Genomic DNA, 19,016 nt, shown 5'->3' on the forward strand with positions numbered 1-19,016 from the left:
GCAATAATCTAAGATGTACATGAGCAGGCTATTTTTGCATGCCTTACATGCATAGTGAGGCATGAGGCCAGTGATCATGTGCTTTTTAGCCTGGAGATACTCTTAACATACCAATTTATATTAATGACTGATAGTATCAATCTCACTTTAAAAACACTATGCAAATATTGGTCACTTAACTCTGAACTAGGAAAAATACTGCAGAATAATGTGAATGTTGTTCCTAAAATATACTGAATTTCTGTAGATTGTACAAGTTCAGTTATGCAGCTACTGAGACAGTGGGATTATTACTGTGACTAAGAACTTTGTGCAAGTCTTACTTTTTTTGTGTTCATCTTGAAGCAACTGTTCTTGAGGCAGGAGTCTCTCTTGGAGAAGACTAGAGCATTAGCTGTATGCTAATAACCAATTTAAGTGTCACATACACTTTTCATTATAATGTCTTCTGGGGAGAATTTATTTGTGATCCTATGCTAATTTTCACTTTTTCTAAATAGTTTCTAGCATAATAAAGTTTCAATATGATATGAGATAGTGGCTTTGAAATGGTTCAAATACCTCCTGGTTTATTTTGGTTTTCCTTGCTATGTTTGTTCCATTTATAACATACTGTGTAATGCAATAATAATAAAAAACACTGCAAATTACTTCTGTTCTCCTTTAAATGGGGGAGGGAACCACATCTTCCATGAAGGCATTTTAAAACATTTATGTAACCTTCTCAGTTTTACACGTTTTTTAAAAAAGGAAATGCTATTGGAAGAAAAGTTCTTAGTTTCCTGAAGTCAAACAATAGTGTCTTCCTGCAGTCTGGTTAGAAAGATACATAATGAAGACAAGAAGAAATAGTTCGTTGATGTTTTTTTTTCCTAGAAGTCATATGTAATTGTATGTTTAATGAAGTAGAGAAAATTGGTGATAAAGAATCTGTGATAAAGCATTGAAAAAGTTACTCCTCTGTTAGTCTTGTAATATAGAGGAATGTTTTGTTAGTCCCTGTTAGAGATGCAGTTAGTATTTTAGCCTTTAACCATAGAAAGATGTTCGTTGTTTCTTTTATTACACATGTTGCGTATTGTCTTCCTTTACATTAAAGGCTACATCTCAAAATGCTGTGGCAGCTTGGTACTGAATATGAGCCTGATTCCAACTCAGGCATGCATTTAAGTATTGTTTTTGCATTTTTTTCCCCAGCCTATTCCTAATGTTTTTGCATTTCATTGGTAAAAGTAACTTTTTAAAAAATGTATGAATGGCTTTTTAAATATCTTTTACTTGCCCTCTCAACACCATGATGCATGGAGGTGGTGGTATTGGTGCAACTCGTTCCTTTACCTTTTGATCTTAGGCGCATGGAAACATTTACTATAGTGGGCTTTGAATAAGGTACCTGGGAATACGATCCTCACCTTTTCAGGTATTTAGTGGACAGATCGAATATTTAAATCAATTTAGAGCATTTTTGACAAATTAAGTAGCAGATTTACCTCTTGTATTGTTTGTAGGTTCTCTGGATTCCTTAATCAGTTCACTTTGTGCAATATATTTTATTGGCAGCCTTTTAAAAGTAATGTTACAAAACCTTTGGTTTTTGACAGCTGTTTTTTGAGCATCTTTGCCTTTTAATTTGACCTATAGTTGTGTTTCTTCAGTGCCTTATTTTCAAAAAGTTGTCTTCAACTACGTATTTCAGATTTCTGAAAAAGCTTTTTCTTTGAAAGCTAGTTGCTTGATTTAAGAGAAATGACAAGCAATGCTATTGCTCTAGTGAGAAGAAAACAAAGTTTATGTATGTGTATTAACATTATTTTTCTTTGTTTTTGTTTTCTTTCAGGAGAGGAATAGAAACAAACAATAACTATATGGAGATGTCCTGCTAGAATTACAACACTAATGATGTAGACTCTGGAAATGCCTAATATGTCTAAGAAGACGTTATTAAAGCTTTTTTCTGCTTAAGGTGACATCTTTGAACACTTTAACACAAAATTGACTCTTCTTGTAATGGTTCTCATCAGTGCATCTGCCCTTATACTCTCTCACCAAACACACTTGAGAACTGTACCTTCGTCAAGCACTTTCTGTCCTGAAGCTTTTACCAGTATCTGCTGTCTTTTGTATTTATGCATCCTAGCTAAGGCACAGGAGACCGAACGAATGCAAGGATTCATTAACTCTTTGAATTTGTTAAATACTAACATTTAACCATTAGAAGTGGTTCAATGATGTGAGATTCACATTGCTTCAACTTAATTTTTTTCTTTGTTGTAGTTTTTTTTAATTGTCAGTTTTTAGCTATTCAACAGATTAAAAGCAAATCATGCCATATTTAGTCCTGGAGTAAAACTCAAGTCTAAATGTTCATGTGAAATTATTGTAGTAATCTTTTAATATGGCAAAGCAACTTTAAGCTGCAGTTTAGCCAAATGAAACGTAACATAAAATTATATTAGAATGACATTTCCCTTGTTTCAAACTGTTTGGTGTAAGAGAATATTAATATGCAGCTTGGTGGACGCCACCAGTTAATGCACATTTCTTTTTTTCTGTAACATGTATACTGAAAAAGTGCATTTGTCTGAGGAACTGTTTGTTTGCTACCACTCAATGAATCTCAGTTTTGAGTAAATGTACCTCAGTCTAAATCAGACTTTTTATGACCTTTATAACTACATTTAAAATAATCTTTAATTCCTATTTCTGGGTGTTTGCAAGCCTGACAGATTGCTATCATGAAAGTGAAAATTTACTCCTCTAGGTGATTCACTAGCTAAATAAACATAATTCTTGTTTAGCAAGCATATACTGTTTCTCAAATCTTTTGTTTCATTGTCCCAATGTTCAGCTATTTTTTCCCACATATTGAAAACATTTTTAAAGAAGTACTTTGATCCATGGGGATGACATTTGTAGCCATTTTAGCAAGATTTTTTGTTAGAACATTCGATAAGAGTTTTAGAATACATATTAAAGTGATTAATGCTATACTAGCTTTTAACTTCTCAAAATTATGTCTTTTGTTTCAGTTTATATAGCCAAGCACATTGTCTGCTGGAAGGGAGTATTAGAAAAATGTTAAGCAGGTGTATTGACTGTACAAAATACTGAACAGCTTGTACCAAACTCCAGGGATAGCTTTCTCTTTTTAGAACGGCACTGTAGAAGTCAGATATGTTATAGCTTAAAATAGCAATACCACATATTATTTGAACATGTTTCATGTCTTAATGTCCAACACAGATGTTTATATTGTGTTTCGAGCCTTTCATTTATAGATTCTGGCAATCAAAGTTCTGAAGCTTAAGTTCTATAGCTTTGTTTTGAATATTGGCTATTTTGCTGGATTTTACTTTCTCTCTTCTTAAGCCCCTAGCTCTCTTCTGACCTTGCATACAGAAAATCTTCAGTACATGCCATTTCTTCCTTGTTATTTAAAATACTATTTTATAACAAGGAGTAGCAGATATGAATCTTAATGTTTACTGCCTGGTTTCTGGAAGCCCAAAGTGGAAGCCACTCCCATGTTTTGGAGAAAAGAAGCAATCACACTTAAATGCAGATAGGGTAAGGAAGGGAAAACTACATGCTTATTATCTGAGGAGTCTAGGAGATCTAGGAGAGAAAGGTTGCAAGCCCCAAACCCTATGAAACTTGGCTTGAGCCCCAAAATTTCTACTTCCATGTCTTTTTCTTGCTAACAGATTTTGTAGGTATTTGTTTCCCTCTATTGGTTGACCTATGGATTACTGCCTGTTATTCTAACTGTAACTAATTATTTGAAGTGGCAAAAAACAATGTTGTAAGTTCAAAGAATGTAGTCCTTCTGATGATCTTTCGAGAGATCAGCATGTTTCTACTTCTTTGTTGCAAAAATACCTTAAGAAAATGCACAGACATTTCCAGTTAAGAAAGCTGCTGTTAGTCAGGTATTCAGGAATTGATTGCATGTGCAACCTTAGTTTGCTTCCACTGCAGTATTCATATTTTTGCAGACTTAAAGTATTCCCTGCTTTACCCCTTGCCTCTTTTACTCTATAGCATAAGCGTTGCTCTTTGATTGAATCAGGTTTAGTATAAAATGGGTTTGTCACATTGCAGACTTGGAAAGCTTGCAAAATGAGAGAGGATTGTAAGAGAAGGAGGTGATCACATTTAGAAAGCTGTGACAGTTCTTATGCTGTTCCAGAATTGTTAGCAATTCTACAAATAGAAGAGTTTCATTGCTGGTGGTATTAGTCATGTTGTGACCGACTTGCAGACTGCTGAGAGTTTAGTATGTGCAGCTGAAATGAAAAGGAGTTTTATGTGCATATAAAGTGCTGTAAAAATAGTGTATAATGTTGTAAAATCAGCTATGGAGTCCTGTACTGGTTAATGGACACATGACACTTCTAGCCTTCAGCTTTCTTATGCACGAGTTATTTTCCTCCAGAAAGAAAAGGAATGGTGCTTAATATCTCAAATAAATGTAGAAATACTTTTTTTGGGTCTGTTTTTTTCCACACAGCGAAGCTGTCGTAATGGCTGCTTGCTAAAGAAGGAGTTGCTAGAACCCTTTTTCTGTTCATGATGCCACCTCCTTTGTGTCAGCATTGGTTTTCCTGTGATCAATCCTGAGCCAGTTAAACCAGCAGAAGACTTCTCAAACCGGGCAGTTCTGTGAGGTTGAATGTTTACAAGGGAGATGGTGGGAGGAGGGAAGGATGTAAGTTCTTTCAGGAGCACCGTTGCACAGGCTTAGCTGCGTTACAACTATGTGCTTACAAGTTGGTGAACCATATATGCAGTAGTATTGTGAAAACTGCACAAGAGAGGACACACCAAGGAAAAAAGACAATCAGATGTCTTTTTCAGTGTAAGGTTTTGGTAGCGTACGGTAAAATAACTTATCACATGTTTAGTGATAGCAGGAGGAGGGAAGAAATGCTGAGTATTTTCCATTTTGAGTACTTTGTTTTACAGATTTGAGAAGTCAAACGTATGGACAGGCCAAGCCTTTCAGCAATTGAGTGGGACAAATTAAAGTTTGAGCTTTGCTAATCTTTGAGTGTCTTGATTTTGTAATATCAGCGACTTTAACACAGGATATTTTTGGTATTTAACAAGAAATAGCTCCTGTCAGTTGAATGCTTGGGTTGCTGGCTGATGCAAAACATGGGTGCTACTTTATTTGTGGGAGATTTGGATTGGGAAAACTTCAATATTTACAACTAGGTAAAACTTCCTGTTTCATGTCTTTTGCTTTACCAGGCTTAATTTATCAAATACTTTTTCCTATATATCATCTTGCTCTTTTTTCTATTTCTTTGACACTCCAGCAGTTTCATAACACTGTCTGCAAAGTTGAGGTGCAAAAGCCCCTTGCCGAAATGATTTCCATCACAGACAAATCTGTCACACCGAACATGGTAAGCTTTTGGTCAGGTGCAAAAAACTGGATATTTAGGAGGAAGCATATTAAATATTTTTCATTGCTTAGTCAAAGTTCTGTTTTGAACTGTTCTGTAGTGTACAAGGGTTTCTACACCTGTAAAATGTTCTTTAAAAAAATTTTAATTGTTTTGATACACAACTGTCAGCACACTTCATAGAATCATAGAACAGATTGGGTTGGAAGGAACCTTAAAGATCATTTAATTCCAACCCCCCTGCAGGGAGGGGACACCTCCTGCTAGACCAGGTTGCCCAAGACCCCATCCAGCCTGGCCCTTGAATGACTCCAGGGATGGGGCATCCACAGCTTCTCTGGGCAACCTGTTCCAGGGCCTCACCACCCTCACAGTAAAGAATTTCTTCCTAATATCTAATTAAATCTATCCTCCTTTAGTTTAAAACCATTACTCCTTGTCCTATCACTACATTCCCTGACAAAGAGCCCCTGCCCAGCTTTCCTGTAGGCTTCCTGTAGGCTGCAATGAGGTCTTCCCAGAGCCTTCTCTTCTCCAGACTGAACAACCCCAGCTCTCTCAGCCTTCCTTCATAGGAGAGGTGCTCCAGCCCTCCAATCCTATCTGAAACTGGCAATTTAAGTGAAAACAATGAAGCAACATTTTGAATTCTGTAAGTAACAGTTATCTTCATTTTGGCCCTATTGCAGCTATGTTTTCAATATTGTTGGTAGTTCTTTCACCAGGAGATATCTAAATACTTCAGATGATTCAGCACGGTGTTGGAATCCTCTGTGGACTGGCTGAATTTTCTGCTGCACTAATTTTTAAATTAATAATTCAAGGTATTCATATACAAATAGTGCTTTATGAAGAAGTGGCCTTCATGTGACTTTCAGTCATTTAACCTAATTTTTGCTGCCATTTTGTGTTACAGAAATATGCACCTATTTTCAGTGTCTTGTGTATTTTTTTGACAGGTAAAAATACAAATAATTTACTCATAAAATTAAGAGTGTTTTTTTCTATTCAGTTGTGGCAAAATCTGTTTTAAACTGTTTTTATGTACATTAGAGTACAGTAACAAATGAGTTTTTGGCATGAGAATTGACAAATCAATCTTAATCTCTTCGAAAGCTTCAGTGAAAGTAACCTGTTTATATCCTTATTTATTCTATTTTCAGTCTAGTATGTCCACCATAGTTTGGTGTGGGAGAGGAGAGTTTCTTTGTGTTGTAGGAGTTTTAAGTAAGTTTGGCTACACTTAAAACTACAATATTAGTGTACAGCTGGCACGTTATCAACAAAGAATCTGTACTGTCTATTCTATTTTATATACTTGAATAAAGTGCATTTTAATATTATGAATATGGGTCTTTTGGTACAGGAAGTTAAATTTGTACCTAGTCCAGGCTTTTGACCATATTTTTCTTCCCATAGTAATCCTGAAACATATGCTCAGTGTGTGGGGATCTGTAAGCCTAATATGCATATAACACTTCTTTATTAAGATACCCTTCTATGCATAATGTTTCTATTACCTGCTCTTACCTGACTGTGCCCTTCCCCAGAAGTGGGTATCTGACAAAGTCAGACATGAGTAGGATTTTTCCTCCAATCAGTTTACCTCTGTATTTCACAAGAAACTATTTTGCCATGGTGCAAGTAGAGCACAAATGGGTTGGTCTTCTGATGCCACTGATTTCCCTCTCTGGACAGAGGAAATTTGCTGATGGTTTAATTTGTGATGGTTTAATTTGTCTTGGTCTGTTTCAGCCTGTTGGCCACAGAAATTGGCAATGTAAATAGAGCAGCATGGCTTTAACAACTCGACGTATTGAGTCTCCCACGTTGTTTAGGCCAATCTTTTTAACATAACTCTACAGTGTTTTCTTTCAGAATGTGGAGGCGCACCGTTCCTTTGGAATTTTAATGGGCATAGCTATTTACATACAAGGATCTGCTCTAGGTGTTCCTCTGATATTTGTTGGTGGTGATAACTGATGTGGTAACAGTGAGAGTTTATAAGCTGTTTGCATATCCTATATATACACTTGTCACCTTAGTACTGACTTAACTTCCTTTGCCTGTAAGATTAGCTCATAACACTTGAGAAACTTTTCTTTAGTTTCATCCACTCAGACTATTAACATTTCAACTGCCTGCAGAAGTTTATGTGCATCTTGAAAATGAAGTGGATGTTCATGTAATGTGAAACAAGATGCTCTAGATTGATGATTGTACTTCAAGTGGAGCTTGTGGGCTTTCAAATGAACGAGCTGTCTTTATTTGTGCCCTCATATGTGAAGCATTACATGTTAATCTTGAACTCTGAATTTATGTATCTTTTCATTTTCTGCAAACATCTGAAAGAACCTCAGATGTTAAAAACCAGAAATCCTTGTTTTATGCTTAGAACAGGAATAAAAATTTTCAAACTAAGCATTTGAGCAAGCTAAATGGAGGTTTAGCTTCAGTTTGAGATAATCTAATGCATTTCAACAAAATGGTAAGATAGGTTATTGGTCTTTCATTATCTACTGTAATTGTATATCTACTGTAAAAAAAACACAAACATTATTTTGCAGGCATTAATGTCTGCAGCTGCTGTTCAATAATACCCAAGAATCTCAAGTATTTGCATCAGTTCAGTGTAGCAGCTATGTAAAGTAGAGGATGAAAGGACTGAGATCTTTTTTACAAGAATACAGAACTGTTAAATTGGTTAAAATTAAGATGTTTGTGCTGTGTGACTGGAATATATTGGATGTTGAATCTATCCCACTTCAGCTAGTCCTCCAGAAAATGTTGCTACTAAATTTTTACAATTTCCTTAGTTTTTTAACTTAAATTGGCTGCCAATTTGTTTTACAACAGGTTTGCAGCTTAGCTCTCATGAGATGCTTCACTGGGTCTTGTGAGTGTGGTGCTTCATCAGAAAATGTGTAGAACTATTTAATTTCATCAAGTTAATGTAAAATAATTACTATTAACTTGAGCTGTATTCCATTCAACGTCATATTTCATTATAATGCTTGGTCTTTCAGTTGTATTGATCTTCGTCTTTAATTTCAACAATACCACATGCAGATCAATTCAGAACTTCTTAGTTCCTGAAATTTATGCTTATTTTGAATGTTAATAAATACCTATCCTATCTGCCCCTTGGGTTTCTAGTGACTTGATGATTTCTCAGAAAACCTAAAGGCCAAGGATGGAGGCTTGTCCTAGGAAGTAGATGAAGCACTGGAGTACCAAAGAGAACTGATTTCTGTTCAAGACAAGGATGTTAGCTAAGATAATGTTGTGAGATTGATTTTTTTCACTTGTTCTTCAGTCTTAACTTCTCAGATGCCAGAAGAATTTTTGAGCAAAGAATAAAATGTATTATATGTACATAGAACACCTTATTCCAGTTGAGCTCCCAATTTGGTCTGCTGGCCTTTTTCATTTCTTTCTTAAAGCGCTTCAACTTTTCTCTTAACGTGAATTTTGCTGTTGGTTTTACATCAGTTTACTATATTAGAGTTAATTTGCACTCCGGTGTAAAATTCCCTACTTCACGTTTTCCTTAAATCATATTTCTACTGAGGCTTTGAAGGTTAATTGTGTTCAGCATAGGTCAGGCCCTGTCCCCATTCTACCTCTCTGCCCCTTCCTGCAAGGAGCAGTCATTGATGTTTTCTAGACTTCCTCAGCTAATTTCATGGCCAGTGATTTTTCTAGCCTTGTTTATTTTGAGTTGCTTATCTGAACAAGCTATTCAATTGCTAGTTTATTTCTATGGATAATTACTAGTCTTTGGAGCAGGTTATATTGATAAGTTGCATCATTTTTTAACCTCATACTCATTAAACAACAGGATAATGAAATATGGTGAAGTGATTTCTATGGTAGGTATATTAAAATACTGAAGGTTTCCTAAACCTGTATTTCAAACACTTTCACCACTTATATTCAAAATCCTAACTAGCTTTCTGTGTCTCAAATCTGTCTTAATGTCACTCAGGACTTGTTCAGTAGGCTGAAAACTGTCTAAATGCTTCTGCAGTGTTACACTGTGATGGAGCTTGTCACTTAGTGTCTTTAGGTCAAAGAGTAAGCTTGCAACGTGAATTGCATTCAGGGAGCCTGCTTTCTCTGCAAGAAAATGCACTTGAAAGGACACTAAGTTTCTACCTTTTTCTTGTGATATTTTCCTCATAGTTATGATAATCATACCTATGGCGTGTAAAAGAACAATGAGCTGTTGGTTTATTCAGTTGCAGCAAGTGGGAGGGATAACGGGAAATATTTCAAGAAAATGTGAAACAGATGGAATTGTGTGATGCCTGCACCTGCAGGGAGCAAACACACCGACAACGTCTGAGGTAAAAGGAAACTGAGGACAAACTCTCCAGATGTACCCTGTGATGTTTTGCTATGTTTGTAGGCTGGTTCGGTTTGGAGTTCTTTTGTTTTTTCTTTTTAATTGAAGGAGTTTGTTAAACTCAAGTCTACAGTTCTAAAGATTACAAAGAAAAAATGCTGTTGCTCAGTTGGGAGAAATTCAAAGTGGTTCATTTTTTTTCTTTTCAAAGTTAGAAGGTACTTTTGAGTCCTTACATCTTTCCACATTCTCAAATCCCCTGAAAATAAAAAGGTATAAGCATTGAAGGAAAAAGTTTGTGCTATGCAGGTATTTGAACAAATTAGTTTGGAAGTGCGGCAGCTTAGGGGCCATCTACCAACCCATGAAACAATGTACAAAGAGAAGCATCAGTATGAGGTGCTGCTGCCTGGCTGCCCTAAAAAATAATGCAGCTTGCTTCTTGAGGTGCATACAGGAAAAGAGACTTCAAAGAGAGCTACTTGCTGTATCAGATAGCAGATCGAATGAGCTGCTATTTTTTTTAGAACCGTGCTTCTCAGAAGGTAAGGTAACACTGAGGCAGAGACTTTCCAGAGACCCTAAGACTTTCCAGAGACCCTAAATGAGACACACACTCTGTAGCAGAGTATTTGTCCTTCAGATATTATTTGTGAGAAATGATATACGCAGGAGAGAAAAATAGCCTGTTCATACAGATTGGGAATTAACAAACCTCACCTACTCATAGTTGAACACCTTGTGTAGGTGTTAGAGACAAATCAAAGTCAGCTTCTGAGTTTTGACTTACTACCTTATCCTTTGTGCTCTTCTTTCTTCTTATTAGGGATCAGTACTGACTGCAAAATTCGTTCTCTTCAGGATTTTGTTATTCTCACCTCAGGGAAGGTAGTTTGCTAATAACTGTAGTGGAGTAGAAGTGGGAAAATTGAGAGAGCTGAGTCTGTTCTCAGCTGCTCTGGAATATTCTGTACATCTAATACAATGAGCTACAGAAAATTGTGTTTACTCAACATTTAGCCTAAATTTGATTTGACAGTGCTGGGACAATTGTGTGATAAGGTGGGTAGATCAGAATAGCTACTCATTGTGCTGTACTTGTAAGTCAGTGTGGTAAGATCTATTTAAAAATATTAGCTAGTGGTTATTTCTTTCTTAATTCTGGTATCAAACAATTTAAGATTGTCATTCATTTTGCACTCAAAAGCCAATCCTGATTATGATGTTTAAAGCATTTCTGCAAACATTGGTATACAGAAAGTTCTGTGTATACTTCTAGAGAAACATCTTCAGCTAAAATGCACAAATATAATGCGGTAATTTTCCCATTTATACCTAGCTAACCATTAGCAGGCATCAACTCATCTATATTTAACTGAAGTAATAGTCCTATTACACTAAATCACATTTTCTACTAGTAATTTTCTACTAGTAGAGTTGAAAAACGTGCAAAGGGTGAGACACCTGCAACATACACTTCATAAATACATGTCCCTGGACTTGAAAACTTGTAATTTAGACAAGCTAAGGAAACAGACGGTTGAAGAAGGAATGTGTTGTCTGCAAATATTTTACTCTGTTTTTTGGGGGGTGGTGGGAGGAGGGTTAAATAGGAACCAGTCGCGCTATGGTACATGGACCTTCTAAGAGAGGGACACAGTAAAAGAGTATTAGGGACTGAGAAGTGTTTAGTGGCAGCGGTACAGGATGAACCATGGATAAAGAGGGTGTGAAAATGAACACAGGATTTAGAAGTAAACTTGTTGATAGTAACTGGGGATTTTTCAGTGTTAAGACTGAGTGAACTGGGGGAAAGGAACCAATGTAGGCATTGCATCGTGCAGGTAGGAGGGAAGAGTTGAAAGCACAGATCCCTGCTCACAGGATGGCTGCTCTTGTTCGATGGTTGCAAATTTGCACAAAGGTAAGAGTTTGACCTTGAATCCCTACCTGAGGAGGGAAGTCAAAAGGGAAACATTCAGGCTGGTAAGTAATTTACCCACTAATCTGCTAGCAAAATGTAAAGAAGGTGGAACTCTGCAGCTTTTCAAACACAAGAACGAGTGCTGACCCTCAAGGGAGACTACACCTCGGTATGACATTCTGCAGGAGAGGTTAACACAGTTTCAGCCACCTCCTGTCAGCTAGCTCACATCACTAAAGAAAAAATTGTTGGCTGATTGGGCTCCAATTTTGTGATTCTTAACAGTCTGTACTGGAAGAACCAATATTGCAGAAAGTTGTGGGGCCATGTTCTTTCCAAGCAAAAAGCTTTATAGGCTTAGTTCTAGCCTAAAGTCCCTGGTCAGTAATGTCACCAATGCTAGTACCCAATACAGGTCATATCAAATCTTACCACAATATAATCCTAAAAAATTGTGTAGGAGTCTTCTACCCCATTAACTAAATACATGAATCAAAATGTGGCATGTAAGAAGACTGATTTAAAAAGAAACCAGGAAAAATAATGAACTGCGCAAAATTCAAAGTTCTTTCAACACTTACGCATCTTAGTGTTCATAATGTGCTAAAAAAAAAAGATCCTACAAGCAAATGCATGAAACATGTAAATAAATATTGCCTGAGCTGGTAGCCAGAAAGTATGAAAAGATAATTTTGTTTTGTGTTAAGAAGTTCAAGATGTTTGATGCAAAAATATTTTTAGAATTTACATCCATCCCTTTTTGCAGATATTTTACAATGAAAAGCTTCCTGCAAATTGCCTCATACAAGAATGCATATGAGAGACCAAAGACCTAGCTAATCTGATATCCTGCCTCTGACCACAACTGGTTGTGAACATCTGAAAACCAGTGTAAGAGCAAGGACAGAATAAATTGCCTCTTGCTTGCTCTCCTAGCCTCCAGCTGGCTGGGACTTTCTAAATCAGGACCTCTTCTGGAATTTTGTTTCAGTGAATTAGTTCAGTTGCTTTATGATTTGCAAGTTATATAAATAGTTCAATGCAGCTTGAATAGACTCAGAAAACCTTTAAAAGGAAAATTCTATACTTCGCTTTTTATTATTAATATATCTGCAGTAGGAGCATGACTCATTTGACAGCTAAGAACAAAAAAGTCCATTGAGAACTTTCTCAAAAGGATTAAGTAGAGCATTAAGTGTGATTTTCCTCCATTAAAAGAAATTTTAAACAAATAGGAAATATATCAAGATGATAAATGGAAGGTTAGTCTCCAGGCAAAGTGGCATTTGCTTTGCAAAATTAAATCTGTACTGTATATGACAATTTTGTTTAGAAAGTTTCAATTAATAGATGTGTCTAAAAGGACTGTCCTCAGAATTTCCACAGACTTTCCCCCTGGAAAAATACCTCAGCACTCATGCAATGAGTTACCTTGGGTGAGAATTGGGTTGAAGTTTCCAGCTTGAAATGTTTGGTGTTCCAGAGGAAGCATGCTAAAGCAACCTCCAGGAGGACTTAATTTAGCAGTTAGATGGGGGCAGGTGCTGCACTCCCACTGAATCAAGTGCTCCTGTCCCTGTACAGAGACAGAATGTGCTCGATGTTGGGTTAGTTACTGGTTTAGGTTCTTTCCTATTCACTTCTTCCCTCGTGCTCGTGGCAGTGCATGTGGAAATTAGTGTGGAAAACCTCTTCCCAGGTGAAAGTGAGATCCTTTGCTTTTAGCTGAACTGTAGCTGCTGAAGGAGATACTTTCTGAAATATGGAAACCATGCTTTGAATTCCATGCTTCCTTCCAGCAATGTCTGTTTCCAGAAAAGGGCTGAGATGCTGTTGGATGTTACTTATTCCGTGCTGCAGATTTTAACCTGAGTATTCAGCCTTCTTTACAGAGGTAGAGCCTTTTTGGAAGAGATTGAATTACAAGTGATAGCTGTGCCAGAATTTACACGGAGCTCAGGTTATTCTAATGTCTATAAAGATATCTTTATCCGAGTTAACTACTTGTGAAAGAGTGAGGGCTAGTGTGGAAAAAGTTGTTTATAGACATTGTTGTCATAGGTTATCATCTGTGCACATGATCATCTGGTCATAAACTTCATCGTGCATCTCTGCTGCACGCATGCCTGCTTCTCCTGGCCAGAAGCCATCCCCATGAGAGTTACCTGCTGTTGAAGAAGGATCAGCATGGTTCTGGGCCACAGCAATGTTCTTTGCTACTCAGCTTGCTTTCAACAAGACTGGCTAGCTCAGCAGCACCCCCCAGCCTCCTTCAAGCTGCTGACTTGCAGCTGGATCACATCTGGCAAGTCTGGAGCATGGTAGCTCAAATGTGCACAAGTCCACCTCCACCATGCAAGCCAACAAAGCGACCACTGCAGCTGATAACTATGCAGGATGAGCAGATGTATCTGCAGTGTGATTAAATCAGAAGACTTGGTATCCACAACTTCATGGCTTAATTCACTGGTGGAGAGCATTATAGAAATAATAAAATTGTTTGCTGGTCAGTGTCTGAGGCACCATCCTTTAATCTTCATGCCTTGGTTTCATGTCAGTAACGTGGAGGCTTCTTGACCTAGCAGGGGTTAGGAAATAAATTAATCATGCATGCAAATTCTTTAAAGATAAGTTTCAAGAACTTCTATTGTTTCAGTCTTTCTGATGCTCACTTGATCCCGAGTCAGGATAATTATTACAGCTCTGTAGGCAGAGTTTGGAATAGATGCAAGAGGAGCTTTTGGAGGCTGCATTCTCAACTCCTTTCTAAAAAAAAACATGGAGGATGGTCTTGCTAACTGCTTGCATTAACTAATTGTACTCCTCTTCTACCCCCTTGCTTTCCACCATCCAGTATGTTGAAGTGTCAGGGTATAAGTGTGATGCTTTTTTTTCCTTTGCCTTTGTAAAAATCTGTAATAACTGCTGTAATATCAGCAGTTCTTGCATGAAAATTGGTCTTCCCAACCCTGCCAGTCAGGAAAGTCTACTGGTAGTGTGCAGCATTCAAACTGAACCGGAGGAAATAAAGTTGCAACTTCCTACAAACATGAATGTCAAAAGTTTTAATCTGGAGGGTAAGTAAAGGTGGGCCACTCTGTTGTGTTTGCGTATTCAACAACACTACAAGGCGCCTTATGAGGAATATTGTTCTTACTTTTGAATATTCTAAGTTAGCTTTTCCCCCGATGCCTATATATCTATATGCCACTATATATATATTTTCACTATATGTTTATATAGTATCTAGTTCTGCAAATAAAAATGACTTCATAAGTTTATTACAGTCTGGGCAAATAAGACCAAACTTAAGTTCACTGGATATAGGCTTTGGATTGCAGAGAACCATGACTGTAAACTGAAAGCATTGGGGAGATATCTGGAAAGATTTTATTTTAAATGCGGATCAAATATATCAATATTATTTGGGCATCCTTCACTTGAAACATTTCAAAACTTCTTTTCATTTTTTCTTCTCAGATTAGGATGCTCCACCTCCAAGCTAAATTTGGCATGTTAAAGATATGTAAAATTGTATAGGTAGAATTTAATGTGTTAGTCTAGCTTGGTGAAACTAAAGAGTACGGCCTTTTCATGCTCAGAGGTAGTAATAAATAAGAGTGCTTGTATAGCTTTACAAAAAAAATATATATATATATAAACTTGTTTTCCTGGAAGAGAACTAGCCTGCCATGATGATAAAAATGTTCTGGGAAAAAGTAAAAATAGAACAAAACAAAAGTTGAAATCTACAGTGAAGTTTTGCTACGCCAAAGATGTGTGAAGAGCAGAAACAATGATTTTTGTCGTGTTTCCTGGAGAAAGTGATGGAAAGATGAGTCTGGGAATAAGTTTTAGGCAAAATTAGACTGTAGCTGTGTTAACGCTATTTGAGGAGAAAAAGACTGCCTTCCACTAGTTTAAATGCATACCAAATAAAAAGGGGTGTAAGTACAACACCCAGCAATCTCAGTTTCATGATCAGATGAGTGAGATGCCCTCCGGCTATTTAAGTACATGCATCTAAGTATGATTTAGACAAATGCACCAAGAATGCAGATGCTGAGAGTCGATAGAGAAGAGCTATGGCTGGTCTTGGGCATGACAGAAGCTGCTTAATTTAGAACCATGAGACCATCAGATGCTGCAGTGTGTGATGGGTAAATATAGCTCCTGGTTTTGGAGGTATCAGATTCTGAGTGAAGGGGAGACAGAAGCAATTGGGGCAAATTCTAGCATGGAAATATTCCCTGCAGTCGCTCCATTAACCTCATGTGCCAAATATGCTTTGGGGAAACAACAGCAGGATGTGCCTCTCAGCAGCACCTATTCCTGCTGGGCTGTCGAGATCAGGGGAGCACTGCTGGGGGGGGGAGAAGTGGATGAGTCCCCTCTCCGCTGGCTCTGTATGCATGAGATGTGCCTGGGAAGGTTTTCAGAGGTGGTCAGAAAGTGAAGCACTCTATTTTGCTTCCCTCTTCATTTTACACTGCCAGGTTTTGACTGAGTGCTGCAGAAAACTGGCATATATTTGGGTGAAGTACTGGTTCTTCTGAGGGACCTGTTGATTTTTGAGGCTTGGAGTTAGGTCCCTGATGGAGCACGTGTCACTAAGCTTCCTTTAGTGATGCTGAGAGGCAGGCCGGTCATCGTAAGCTGCTTGGCAAGGTTGGGGACTGTTTTCTGTTCTGCCTCTAGGACTGTTTCCATAGCTCTGAAATATTTTTGTTACTCTCTGGTACAGCTGAATCATGCAAAGTGGTCTGGCATCACTAGTGGCAAAATCCATATCTCTGTTAGCAGTTAAATCCAGCTCGACCCCAAAGCTGACAGCAAAGATGATAAAATATTCATAAATATTGCTTCCTGATACTGGTGTGCAAACTTGAAGGGATGCTGCTGCTCCAGCCTTGATAAGCAGAGGTTTCACTGCACTTTGAGGAAGTTGCTTTTGAATAAAGGTCTCTTTGGCTCTCCAGAGATGGAGCACTCTACGATGTGTGAAAACAGGTATTTGCTGACTGGAAAAAAGAACCGGAAACTTCTGAGACAAGACAGCAGAGGGAGCCATTGAGATTTGGTATGTTTGCTTCTCTTAAATAAAAACAAATAAAATTCAAGTTGATTGCCCTTCAATATGGGAATATAAGAAAAAAATCCATGATAGTTCAATACGTTTTACAGTATGATCACTGGCAGCATTGATGTGCTTCAGAGATTTGATTATATTAGTGTTTTGGGCAGCTTTCTAAATAAATTCTGAGAACACAACTTTGTGGAGCAATGAATGATGTTAATTCATTACATGTATGCACTCCCTACTAGAATGTGAAACATTGTTTATTAAAATCCATACTATAAACCTGAGCTATTTTTAGTCTGTGCTATTAGTGGCCTCATTTTTATATCTGGCTATATTTCTTTCTACCATTCTGTATTTACTTTAGTCTATGTATTCCCATATGTTTGCACAGCGCCTGGAGCTGTGTGGGCTTTGCAGGAACATTATCAGAAGCTTCCAAAAGCAAAATATATGTGCACAAAATGTGTTTCCATATTTTCAAAACTGTATTAACAAATAGACTGTGGCAAATGGGTGAGAAGAAAAGGGCATTTATTTTTTATTGTTCACTCTTCTTATTACCTGCTAGAAATGCCAGCAAAAATGCCAGCTCATGGTGGTACACGCTGTATCCACAAACACATGGAGGCATGTGCTCTCTGAATCAAACAGGAGAGCACAAACAGTGATGTGGGGTGAGAAAGCAGAGGTGGGAAGATTAAATCAGCTGCCTAGAGCAGGCTGATGCCAACTGCGATTTTACCTCAGGCATCTTTGTTCCCATAAACTAGAACTAGATTATGTCGTCTGTCTTAAAAACAGTGTTCTGCAAGCTTATTGCATTTTGTTTGCAGCAGGACTTCATTATCACAGGGTGCCTGTTCTCTAGTTTTGAATAGTAGGAGGAGGAGTAACATGTTACCTTCTTCCTGGTGATTCCTGCTTAGTTATACGCTGAATACATATCAGCCTCAAAAAGCAGGTATTTTTCTTCAGTTCACTAGGTGTTTTTTTCCTTTCTGTTGTTGTTATGAAAATACCTAAGGTACAATACAAATTCAGTATTTCAACACTAATTGCATCTTCGCGAAGGGAAATTTAAATTTCTTGCTTTTCTTGCCATCCTACCTTGGCAGGTGTTCTTGTGTACCTTCTAGAGCTACCAATCATTTGATGACAAACATGACAGCCCAGTGTTGCTTTCATGCTAGCATTTCTGCTTCAGTGCAACCTATAGAGCTAAATGTAAGGGAGGGACAGATTTGCTGATCCTCTCACTTCTGTCCAGCGATCAAATCCCTGTATGTTTGTTCTGGCAGCAGTTTTACACCATACAAAGTTAGATGGGAAATCAAGCTGCCAAAGGGTTTATATACACTACAAGCTTCTTGGAGTGCATAGTATAACCAAATCTACTGTCTGCAGCTTCCAGATCTATGCAAAACCTTTGTGCTGTAGATGAAATGTTTGTGCCCTCAAGTCTTGTAGTGCAGATTTTTTTGTTTTTAGTGCAAAAAAGGGAGATTTTAAAATAGCATTTGTTTTAATCCTCTTTGCTTTCTGGTGTCTGCATTTTCTCAGACTGTACTTGTACCTGGGTTGCTGTTACATGTTGTTGTGATGTGTCTCACTTGCATCTGTGAGAAGGCCCACATTAGCAGTTGGATAAAAGGACTGTAAGGAGGTGGTAACCAGACTTTATTCTAAGGAGGGGGGTCTGGTTATGGAGCCTCTCTCTTTGGAGATCTTCAGAAATTGTCACGACGTGGTCCCGGGCAACTGGCTGTAGGTGTCCCTGCTTCAGCAGGGAGGTTAGATCAGATGACCTCCAGAAGTCTCTTCCAACCCCAGCCATTCTGTGATTGACAGATTTTTGATTGTCTACTGCTGTTCATATAAATGGATATGCAGAGGTTTGGGGAACTCAGTTTTCAGGTTAAGGATTTTTATTTTATTTTTTATGATTTTTTAGCTGCAATCTAAGACGCTGTTGGAATAAAAATTAAAATTTACATTCTTTATAGTAATTATATTATACACCAGCTAATTCTTTAATTAAGATTATTGATGTATATGACTTAAATGTATAACACCTGAACTTAAAGTATTATTTAGGAAGTGTATTTATTTCACAAGGTAATCAAGACCTTTTACAAGTCAAGCTGCAGATACTTGTGATCTTCTTGATGCCTTTATTTATTTTACTAGTGCAAATAAAATGAGATTTACAGAAAGAGAAATCCTTTTTTCTCTAATCTTAGGTTAATGTAG

At 37.5% G+C, this 19,016-nt stretch overlaps 1 protein-coding gene across 2 annotated transcripts in view; it reads left to right on the plus strand.

The window, feature by feature from the left end:
- The window catches only part of YTHDF3 (YTH N6-methyladenosine RNA binding protein F3), a 24,048-nt gene extending 19,563 nt beyond the window's left edge, over positions 1-4,485 (plus strand). For both annotated transcript variants that reach the window (XM_048061722.2, XM_048061723.2), the window contains exon 5: positions 1,838-4,485. In XM_048061722.2, coding sequence (XP_047917679.1) covers positions 1,838-1,861 — 24 coding nt within the window. In that variant the 3' untranslated portion in view covers positions 1,862-4,485. The remainder of the gene's footprint in view (positions 1-1,837) is intronic.
- Positions 4,486-19,016: the final 14,531 nt, after the last annotated feature.

Source organism: Anser cygnoides, chromosome 2 (assembly GCF_040182565.1).
Source record: "Anser cygnoides isolate HZ-2024a breed goose chromosome 2, Taihu_goose_T2T_genome, whole genome shotgun sequence".
NCBI lineage: Eukaryota > Metazoa > Chordata > Aves > Anseriformes > Anatidae > Anser > Anser cygnoides.